The 12,044-nt window shown below is 30.3% G+C and overlaps 1 protein-coding gene across 1 annotated transcript; it reads right to left on the bottom strand.

Annotated features, from left to right (window-relative positions):
• Positions 1 to 660: 660 nt before the first annotated feature.
• Positions 661 to 2,414, bottom strand: LOC106298401 (cytochrome P450 81F1-like; the record flags this gene model as incomplete). The annotated part of the gene is given in 2 exon segments (XM_013734519.1): positions 661 to 1,401; positions 1,614 to 2,414. Coding segments are annotated over 2 exon segments (1,437 nt in total), but the record flags the coding sequence as incomplete, so codon positions are not given.
• Between the last annotated feature and the right edge of the window lie 9,630 nt (positions 2,415 to 12,044).

A 12,044-nucleotide genomic window follows, 5' to 3' on the forward strand; every position in this document is an offset into this window, starting at 1 on the left:
TTTTAGTTTCAAAATTTACTTTGAACAATTTTTTTGATAAAAGTTTTGAACGATCATTGACAACTTATTTTTTTTTTAAATTATAAATTACTAAAACTATTAATCCCACAATGAAAATTTTGTTATCAGTAATTTAAATTTTTTACTATAAAAGATACAAATGATCAAAAAACTATATGAGTAGAAATCATCATTTAATAGACATTAATATTAAAAATATACTAAAATATATTATCTATGTTAGTATCATTTAAATTTAATAACATATCCTATCAAATAAAAAAAATTGGATTAATACAATTGATTTATATGTTCGCACCAATTTAATTATATTTTTAATAGTTACTGACTTTTAATTACTTAATATATATTTATTATTTTATAATATGTAAAAATATTTAATACATAAAATAATTTATATATATAATGTTGATCCCGCGCAAGGCGCATATCTTAACCTAGTTGTTCTTAAACGTGAAAATAAAAATATCAACTTAATTTTGTTCTTAGAATGATTTTTTCATGTTTCTGAGCCAAGTTTTCGTTTTACAGATATAGAGGAAGATAACTCATACTTGTAGATCACTTGTAAGTTATTCATGATTAAGCTCATAAAACCCATCAAAATACATGGAAACATATATATGCGAAATGAAACAGTAGGAGGAGGAAAAAACATATTTATTCAGCATTACAAAGAGAATCTTGGTACAGAAACACACCAAAGGGTAACAGTTTTTTTCAGTAGAAAATACGAAAGCGTAATTAAACCTTTGTGTCCGTAACAAGCTTATTCATAACGGGTCGAAGGTGACACATGGCTCGTAACGGCACCACCTTACGCATTGCCATCTCTGGACCTTCATTCATATCAATCTCTTCGCCATTGACTCTTCCCCAATCAAAGCACTGAATCAATGAACCTAACGCCAAGGTCACAATCTTATTCGCTAGCCCTGCACCGGGACACATTCTCCGTCCACTTCCAAACGTTATCAGCGTACGGACATCGTCTTTGTCTCCTTCCCCTCTTTCACCATTAAACCTATCTGGGTTAAACCTCTCTGGTTCGGTCCAAAGTTCTGGATCCCTGTGAATAGTCCATGCGTTCACCATCACCATCGTTTCACATGGCACGTCGTATCCTCCGACTTTGATGTCCTCTACCGTTAATCTTGGCACAAGAAGTGGCGCCGCTGGGTATAGCCTGAACGTTTCTGACACAACGTTTTGGAGGTAAGGCAGGTTTGGTATGTCTGTTTCCTCGATCAAACGGTCTTGACCGATTTTCTCATCAATCTCTAATTTTAATTTCTCTAACAACTTTGGATGATTCAACAAACTCGCCATTGCCCACTCTATTGTCACGGCTGATGTCTCTGATGCCGCAAACATGATGCCCTGTTTCGCACATAGTTATTAGTTCTTTAATAATATAGTTGTATGCAATCTACATCTGTGATACAAAAGCTTTCTCGAAAAGTAAAATAAACACTTTATATTAAAATATAAGTATTTATTTCTACAGAATGAGTTCTGACACGAAGGGGTAAAATACCTAGAAATAGTAATAATAATAAAAACTAATATGACTGTGTTTGATTGTCACGTACCAGCATTAGGCCTTTGATGATGACCTCACTGTAATACTCTGGATCTTGTTGTTGCAAAGAGAGCAAGTGATTAACCATTGTGTTACCATCTTTATTTCCCCTACACTCATCAAGCAGACGCTGCAAGATTGCATCCATGGCTTCTCCAACAGCTTTCACTTTCTTTTCAAAACTCCTTCCGAATATTTTCAGGAATGGTAAGTATTCTCCAGGGTGCCTCGCGCCACTAGTGCTGGTAATATAAGCGATAAGTTTCTTGAACGTATCTGCTTCTGCTTTGTCACTAGCATCTTCTCCGTAGTAGATCTTCCCTGTAACCATCCTCACGATGTTGTTGAACGTTAGATCGTAAAAAAGTGACTCGAGCTCGACCTCGTTGTTGATGAGAGCGTCACGTGAGAGTCTCGTGAGCATGCGGTGGATTTCCTCTTTGCGGATGTGAAGAAAGTTGGCGAGACGTTTCGAGGAGACGATTTCGAGGGAGCAGATCTTGCGGAGGTTGCGCCAGTGGTCACCGTAAGGTGTGGTTGCTATGGTGGTGTAGTTGTAAGCGATGTATTTGGAGGTTAGGAAACGAGGGCGGTTTGATACTACGACGTCGTTGTGACCCGTGAAGCATTCTTTTGCGAGTGCGGAGGAAGAGATGACGACGGCACGGCGGGTACCGAGTCGGAGGTAGAAGATTGGGCCGTGTGCTTTGGCGAGTCGGTGGAAGAGACGGTGGACAGGCGGTTTGATGAGGCGATGGTGGCCGATAATGGGGAGAGAGTGAGGCGGAGTAGGAGGGAGGTTGAGACGCTTCTTTTTAGAGAAGATGAATTTGTAAGCAATGAGAAGGAGAGCTAGAGGGAGTATCACATAGTAGAACATCTTTGTCACTTATTTTTTGGGATGTCTCTGATTAAATGATTTAGTAACCTATTTATAGGGAAAATGAGTTTTTGGGTCGCAACATTTTTTACATATAAAAATAAATAATAGCGCCTATGTTTTTTTTAGCGAAGAGATGCGATCATTTTTTTATTTTAACGTGTAAAATAGTATTCAACTAATTCAAAATGGCTTAGTGGTTGAACAATTCATAGTGAGATTAAAAAGACAGTGTACAAGTTTTTACAATAAGATTTTAATTACAATTACTTATTGTAAATGTCTTAGAAAGCAAATGTATCTGGGATTTGAGATCTGATTTTTTGATATGGCTATTTCGTTCTAAAAGTTAAGAAAAATCTTCTCTAAAAAATGTTAAGAATTTTTTTAATGTTATGATGACTTTGTCTGAAGTCCTTACATTACTTTGTATTACCATTAAAGTTTTGTTTATCTGTTGTAGTAAATTTTTCAAAATTACTAAAAATCAATTTGAAAAATTTGTAAGGTACTGTTTCTTATTTTGTGATTTTTTGTTGACTATTAATACAGTGGGTTTGGTTTTGATTCACTGTGGATATATTCATATATTATCAATTTCATATCATGTTGATCATTTATTGGATAGGATTATATATCTCAATTTTCGGATATCTGATTAGTATATCTTTACAATATACATCATTAAATATTCATCCTTCTTAGGCAAAGCAGTTTAAAATGTGTTTAATAGTATTTACTTGGTTTTATACCATAAAGTAATATTTTCTTTGTTTCAAAATAATACATATTTTAATATTTTCACACGTAATAATAAAATATGTCAAATATTAGTTATAAATGCATAAATTTCTGTAATTATCTATTTTATAATTTTAAACTAGTGAAAATTTAACTGCTGTGATTATTTTCTAATTTACAATTAATCATTATTAGTTGAATAAATGCATTGAAAATAGAAAAGTAATATTTTCTGAAACAATTATTTTAAAAAATATTATTTATGAAAAGGAGGGAATGCATGTACCAACAAGGAGATTCTATGGTTGGTTTATTGCAATAGTTCTGTAATGCTAAGACAACAACCCGTCTCAGATACAATAGATTTTCCAACAGTAACTGTACTTGAGCAATTTTTTTCTTCTTCTTGAATCTTGATAGTCGATATGAGGAGTTTTGGCAAAGAGAAACTATTGCAATAACTGCAATATATCAAAGTTGCTCATCTTAATCAACAATCCCGACACTGAATATTCTGTTTACTGAATGAAACTTTTTCAAAAATACAAAATGAATATCCGATGGCAAATTAGCTCCTCAAAAGATGTACGATCTTCTTTCTTTTGTCGGCAAAGATGTAAAGATCTTATGTCGTCGAAGTGGCTTGGCTCTTCACATTTATACAGTTAAAAACACGGTTCTGGAGGCTCTCCAATTTCGCTATATGTTTAGTGGCTATTCACTTTACAGGTGTCTACAACTTTACAGTCAATATTAATTCTAATTCATAACGATTTTCACTTCTTCAGAACTTATAAAGATTGATCATATATTTAAAGTTTTAAACCTTGTAGATGCAGTAAATAGAAACTTTATCTGGTTTTATGATAGAAAAAAGAGGACGAGGCACACATAAGGGCGCAAATAGATTACTAACTGTTAAAAATAAAAATGTATGAAATAACTTATTTCTATAAATTTAAAAAAATAGTATTTAATAGAATAAAACAAGTCCCATTCCAATAATTCTAGTAAAAAAAAATCGTTAAAAAATAATAATAATAATTCTAGTAAAATATAGAAAAGAATATAAAATATAATTACAAAACATTGGATGTAACTGGTTTGTCCATTTCCTATAAAGAATATAGTCAATAATAGAAATGATTATTTGTGGAATATAAAAATATAATGATGGATGAAATAGAATAAAACTGAACTTATTAATTAATAAAATAGTAAATTCTATACATTTCACTTATTTACGAAGTTTTAAGATTTTTAAGAAAAATACTTCTTCAGTTTCAAATTATATGATGTTTTAGAATGTTTTTGTCACTTCAAAATATAAGATGTTTTGAAGTTTAAAGGTTAACTTTAACTTTATTGAAAAATGTTCAATCAATTAGATTTTATAGTTTTTTATAATTGGTTGAATGATTTTAAAATTATATCTTTGGAAACATTTTTTTTAAATAAAAGTAACTTTCTTAATTTTTGTGCACTAATCTAAAGCATCATATATTACGAAATGGATGGAGTATATTTCAGGAGAAATTTCAATTCTACCACAAATTTGATACCGCTTTTCAAATTTATCATTAATAAATAACTATTTTCACAATATCCTAAATTTGTGATAAAATAACACTAAGTTAATTTTTTTAATATTAATAGAATATTTATAAATCCAACCCCAAACCCTTAATATTAAACCATAAACAATAATTAATAAAGCCTGAACCTAAATGTTAATATATTTTTTGATTGGTGATATTTTTGAAAAAATGGTACTTAACTTATGGCATTTCTAATAATTTCTCTGTATTTTACAAAGAATTCAATTTTTGTTTCATTCCATAATGGAATACGTGGAGTTTTTTGAATGATTTTTTCTTGTAATTAGTAAATATTTTATGGTATTATATGGAATAGTGCCTATCAAATAATGTCGTTCCACAAAATACCATTTTATATAGTTACAGTTTTTAAGATTAAAAATGCTTATGAATGAGATGAAATAAAATGGAATGAAAATCGATTTTTTTTATAACTTTCATGATTCGATTCCTTTACATTCATTTTTATTAAGTTATAATATTTTTAAAATTGATTACCAATCTTTTTTTTAATCGATTACCAATCTAAGTTTTACAATACTTAAATTGCCGTTTTATTAAAATGCTTTTCTCGGGTCGGCACCAAAAACAACATTTTGTTGTTTCTTTTATCATAGAAAGCGAACTTCTATGTTTCGACTTCCATGCCTTTTTGGATTGAAGTTTTTTTTTTTTTTGGATTGAAGTTGTATTGTTTCTTAAACATTTTTTTGGGTGTAAATTGGTTTTTAAACATTGTTATCCTTTTTACGTTTGAAATTTTGCTTTTCATTTTCTGCTTTGTCTTTCAGTAAAATCCGTACTGGCGTAAATATTATTTTCATCATAACAACATGATAACTATTGAAATCATTTGAATATATCACGATTAACAAGCATAGTACACGTTTTTACTAAAATAATAAAGAAAAATATATAATGCGTATGAATTAAGAACGATAAAAGTTCTGACTAAAATGTGGTAAATACTAGATAAACGAAGCTTGATCTCGGAAATCCTCGGCCCAAGCTATCTTAATGGTTTTCTTATAAAAAGTAGTTCGGTGCGGCTGAATAAGCAGATGACAATATGGAGTATGTCTGAGTATTATCTGAATTATTGGATAGAGAATTCTAAAATAATTCATATACAGTACAAGCCAGTAGGAGTCAGCTATGAATAGTGTGTAGATTTTTCAAAAAATTCGGTGTCGAACTAATCCAGCAAAATTAATTAAAGATGTCTCAACCTTTCACCGGAGAAAATACACTAGAACCTCTATAAATTAATAATATTGGGACTTTAAAATTTTATTAATTTATAGAGATATTAATTTACAAAAGTTTTCTTCTTTAGATTTTTTTATTTTAAGATATATTTATTCTATGATAAAAAAAATATTTGATTTTAGTGTATATACATTAATTGTTATTTTTTAAAATTTAAAATTTATATTAATTTTATTATATTATTTGGTGTATATAATATATATTGCATAGAACTTAAATGTGATTTTAGATAGAATATTATTAAATCTCATCAAAAAAATATTAAGTGTTAAGAAAATATAAAAATAATTCTAAAGTGAATATAAAATAAACCATATAATTATGAGTTCTTACTTATATAAAATGTGTATACATATAAATTATTAATTTATAATTTTAATGGGACCATATATTTACATAGAATTTTCTAAAAATATATTATCTTATTATTTTATCGATTTGTGTCAAATTTTGAACCAGTCTAAGTTGGGACCAACGAAATTTATTAATTTATAAAGATTATTAATTTATCGAATATTAATTTATAAAGGTTCTACTGTATGTCCCAACCTCAGCAAAAATTAACAAACTAATAAAGAAATCAATGTTCCTTCCGTTTCACAATGCAAGTAGTTTAAACTAAAAACACTAATATTAAGAAAGTTGGTACTTTAAAAATAATAATATTTAATTAATTAGTTCAATCAATTATAAAAAAATTGATATTATTTGATTGGTTATACTATATCCAATAAATGTAAAAATTATCTAGATATTTGAAAACTATTTACATTTTGAAACAAAAGAACTTTCTTTAAACCACATACAATAAAAAACGGACGGAGTATTTAATAATATATGAAAACATGGCAATCAGCCGACGAAAGAAAACCATTTAAAGCAAGTATTTTTACCAAGGTAAATAACGAAATCTCTGAACTTTTTTTATATGCTTTATTAGCTGGTCTAATGGGGTTCGATTACAGACTGAACTAAGTATTTTTTTTTTATCAACAAGTCCATTATTGTATAATCCAAGTTTGAAATATTTTTTGACTAACGGTAAATGATAGCCACATTGTTTATAGTGTATATGAGGCGAAGCCAGATTTTAGACTAACCAAACAGTAACTTTTTTGTTTCTAGTAAAAATTAAATTCAGAAGATTTATATTATATCCTAAATCTTTTACAATTAAATTACCACTATTTAACTATTTTTGACCATTTTATCTTTGTTTTATTTGATACAAGCACACACATAATTCTTTAAAACATCCACAACAAAAAATTTCACCAAATATCTAGATAATATATTTAGAAATAAAAGTGAAGAGAGACTAAATTCGGTTCTTCTTTCAGAAATCCTACTTATTTTTCGAGACACTATAACAAAACTTGTCATTTTAGAAATGGTCTACCTCTTTTCAATCTTAAATTTAATTATTTAGCTCTTGAAATTAAAACTATTAAGATTATACTTGTGAGATATTTTAATGGGTATTTCATCATTGATGATGCTCTCAGAACCATTTATTTTTTGTTTATTGATATTCACAGGACCATCTTACTCTCCTCTAACTAACCAAACATTTAGCGATGTAGACTAGATTTTAATGGTATTTATAAATTATGCTATCATACCTCTTTTTTTTATAACACTAGATTATGCTGTCATACCTCACAACACGTAAATCACGTGTTCCCGATATCGAAGCTTAGTAAGGGGCGCAGACACGCACAGAAGGTAGCACGGTCAGCTGACCCACTAAATTTTTTTGATATATTCATAATATATTAATATTATATATTTTTCATAATATTATACTCTCTCGTTCCCGAAAGTAAGATGTTTTATGATTTTTACTTGTTCCACAGAGATAGATTTTCTATATGTTTAAGGTACATTTTTATACTTTTATGAAACATTAAATAAAAATATTTGAATTGATTAAATTTCATTGGTGAAAAGTTATTAGAAAGTGTATAATAAAGTAAAAAAAAAAAAATTACAAACATTTATTGAATTCTTAATAAATGTGAACACTTTAGAAAATCTTACTTTCAGAGGAACAGAAACAGATTGAACAGAAACACAGATTGAACTGAAACAGATTGAACTGATTGAGTATTTTCTTAACTACTGAATGCAATAATATTTCCAAAGCAAAGCATGTGTGGCAAATGAATTATAGTTTGCACTACTTATCGGAGACTGATTTTTAGGTCTAAAATAAATTGAAAAGTTAATTTGAAAAGATAGACATAGATAGTAGTTTATATTAAAATGTATACCATGTTAAGTTAGATTGATTTTTAACCTGAAATAAATTGGTGATAAGTGTAGTGGTCTCTATCTATCTCATATATTATTAAAGATACATTCCAACTACCGATGTGAGAGATTTGTATCTAGTACATTAATAATTTTTGTTCGTCGTAAAAATTGAATTTTTCATCATGTTAATATAAATTAAAATAGATGGATTTTCAATCTAAAATCAATTGGTAGTCCATCTATTTTATATTTTTTTCGTTCTTAAAAGATCAATGTTTTAGAATTTTCACATTTTTTAATAAAACATATTAAAACTTAATTAAAAATGCATAGTTTTTTGTAATTTTATATTTCTTCTATTTTTAAACCAATAAGATTTTAAGAAATGCAATTAATATTCTTGAACTTCACAATTTCTCATTATTAGTTGACAAAAATCACATTGGAAATATAAAATATGTACTTTTTGAAACAAAAAATTTCTTTATAATATAGATCTTTTAGTAACAGAAGTAGTTATATTATTAAAGATTCATTCCAAAAATGAGATATTTTTTCTTTAGTAGATCAGTTTTCTTTGTTCGACGTAAAAATATAAATCGTCGCTGTTTTGTGTAACTGTGTATGGTCAGAGATAGTCGACAGAAATGAATCTTGCATGGGAAACGTGCGGATAATACACATAGAATACTGATACTTGCTGCAGTCGAGGTGTTGTTACATTTTTTTTTAGTAACAGGTGCTTTTTTTATAGCAGATGGTAAGAGGTGTTGTTACTTTTGTTTGGTAAGAGATGTAAAAAAAAGGTTCTGATAGGAAGGGGTTATTAAACTGATAAAGAAGACAGCGTCATATTTTTTTGGACAAACAAGGGGTTAAGATAAATTAAAATAGATGGATTTTCGATCTAAAATCAATTGGTAGTCCATCTATTTTATACTTTTTTCGTTCTTAAAAGATCAATATTTTAAAATTTTCACACTTTTTAATAAAACATATTAAAACTTAACTATAAATGCATAGTTTTTTGTAATTTTATATTTCCTATATTTTTAAACCAATAAGATTTTAAGAAATACAATTAATATTCTTGAACTTTACAATTTTTCATTATTAGTTGACAAAAATTACATTGAAAATATAAAATATGTACTTTTTGAAACAAATTTTTTTTTATAATATAGATCTTTTAGGAACGGAAATAGTTATATTATTAAAGATTCATTCCAAAAATGAGATATTTTTTCTTTAGTAGATCAGTTTTCTTTGTTCGACGTAAAAATTTAAATCTTCGTTGTTTTGTGTAACTGTGTATGGTCAGAGATAGTTGACAGAAATGAATCTTGCATGGGAAACGTGCGGATAATACACATAGAATACTGATACTTGCTGCAGTCGAGGTGTTGTTACTTTTTTTTTGGTAACGGGTGCTTTTTTTATAGCGGATGGTAAGAGGTGTTGTTACTTTTGTTTGGTAAGAGATGTAAAAAAAATGGTTCTGATAGGAAGGGGTTATTAAACCGTCCGCTTATTCTTCGCCGTCCTGTCCGGTGCTCAACAAAGAAAGAAAAAGCAGTGAATACATCGAGTTCAACAACCTAGAGAGAGAAGAGAAAGAAGTTAGATCTACTTTGGAGTCCGGTGCTCGGCCGGCGCGCGAGCGTCCGTGCCGGCGCCGGAATCTTTCTTTGTTCGTCGTAGTGGTTCCTCTCCGCTTATTCTTCGCCGTCCTGTCAACAAGCGCCTTGTTCGACCTCTGGCACCGCCCTCATCTCTTACGGTGGTTCGGTTATGGAGTTACGACGCGCTCGTCGGGAGGTCCACGGTGGAGAAAGTGGCTTGCATGTACAGTTGTGGTATTTTCCGGGAGGTGGAGGCTTCTGCAGCTCCACCGCCGCCGGTTCGAGCTTCCGGGAAGAGAGTCTTCTTCAGATTCGCCTTCGCCGGCTTTCAGCTATGGAGAGCGGAGGCTACCAAAGTTCCGCGCTTCCATTTGGGATCCCGATGTTCTTTGGGAAAAGGTTACTAGGTTAGATTTGTTTCATGGTCGGTGTGGTTGTCGTCATGGTGGGTTTGGGTCACGATGGATGAGATCTCAGTGGAAGATGATGCTCTCCGGCGAGGTGACAGTTTTCATGAAAAGAAAAGAGATGGGTCATGGCTCGCGTGTCTAGGGTTTGAAGCGTTTCTAAAGTCGGAGGAGATCTCGAGTTTCGATGGAACTCTCCGGTGTGATGACAGTCCGTTGTGATGACAGTGCGGAGAAGAATGGTTTGCGTTCGTTGGAAGCTTGTCGGGTCTTGAGCTCCGACGAACGAGGATTTCGTCGGTGTTTGGTCCAGTGGCGTCAAGGTGGAGGCGGTTAAGTCGAGTCGGCGACGACGCGTAACGTGCTAAGGGAGCAGATCTCCCCACGTGTCGAGCCAGTCTCCTTGACGCGCTTTCCATTTGGGGCGAGTGGTTTCTGAGTTTGGGCTGAAGGCCCGTTTAGCGTTTTAATTGTGCTCGTTGTTGTTTATTGGGCTTCTAGTCGTTTTTATGTAATCGGGCTTCGGCTCTTGTCTGGGCTTGACCATTTATATAATATCAAAAAAAACCTTGAGGGAAAAAAAAGGAAGGGGTTATTAAACTGATAAAGAAGACAGCGTCATATTTCTTGGACAAACAAGACTGCGTCATTTATTTTAGCAATTCTTTTTTTTTTATCAATTATTTTAGCAATTCTAATCTCAGGATATAATAATACAACAGGTATATTAGTGTAATAAAAATAGTTGACAAGTATCTAGTCTAACCTAAGTAATGGGTGTTTACTCATTTTCATTTCAAAAAATTATCCTGAAAATCCAAATTAGGAAACAAATTTTCTCAAATGTAGAATTGCTTACCATCTCAGTTAGGAAAATAATTAAAAGAACTAGGCGGTAATCCGCGCCTTGCGCGGGATGATGGATTAAAAGAGATTATAACTTTAAAACTATATAGACTAATTTATTGGGATATTTTAATTATATTTTATGGAAATACTTCTAAAAGAGTAAGTAAAGACTTATATAAATTTATTATGAATTTAAGATGAAACAAAAAAAACAAGAGCATTATTGTTTTCATAATATAAATTATGAATATAAAATAAAATGAAACATATGCAACAGAATAATAAAATGTGAAATAAACAAATTTATAAAGATACAAATAAAAAATTGATAAAACCACAACTATTGTTATAAGTGTCTTCAGAACTCGTGGTTTGCAATTCTATAGAAAGCCATAACAAAGTATCAACTTACCAAACTAAACACAAATATTTACCAAATTCAGTAAACGAAATGTTATAGTAGGTTTTGATGTGGATGAATTTCAGTCTAATGTTATATGCAGGGATCACTTATAGGGTTTTGCTTATGAAAGATTAGAGAGAAAAGAGTATTATCTCGCCTAAATCAAATCGAATTAATCATTAACTTTTAGTTGCCAATTTTAAAACTATGGAAAGTAATATAATTAAGAAATCAACATATAGGAAACAAAATTAACTTTGTAAATTAACTTGATCGAATATAACCAGATTGACGTGTTGTGATGGGTTGAGTCCTTAATTTCATAATCTTGGTGCTTAATTTAAGGAATTGAATAGAATTTGTATAGGACTTTAAATTAATAAATAATTGTAGCACAAATTGTTCTAATTTCCATA

This window comes from Brassica oleracea, chromosome C1 (assembly GCF_000695525.1).
Source record: "Brassica oleracea var. oleracea cultivar TO1000 chromosome C1, BOL, whole genome shotgun sequence".
In the NCBI taxonomy this organism is placed as follows: domain Eukaryota; kingdom Viridiplantae; phylum Streptophyta; class Magnoliopsida; order Brassicales; family Brassicaceae; genus Brassica; species Brassica oleracea.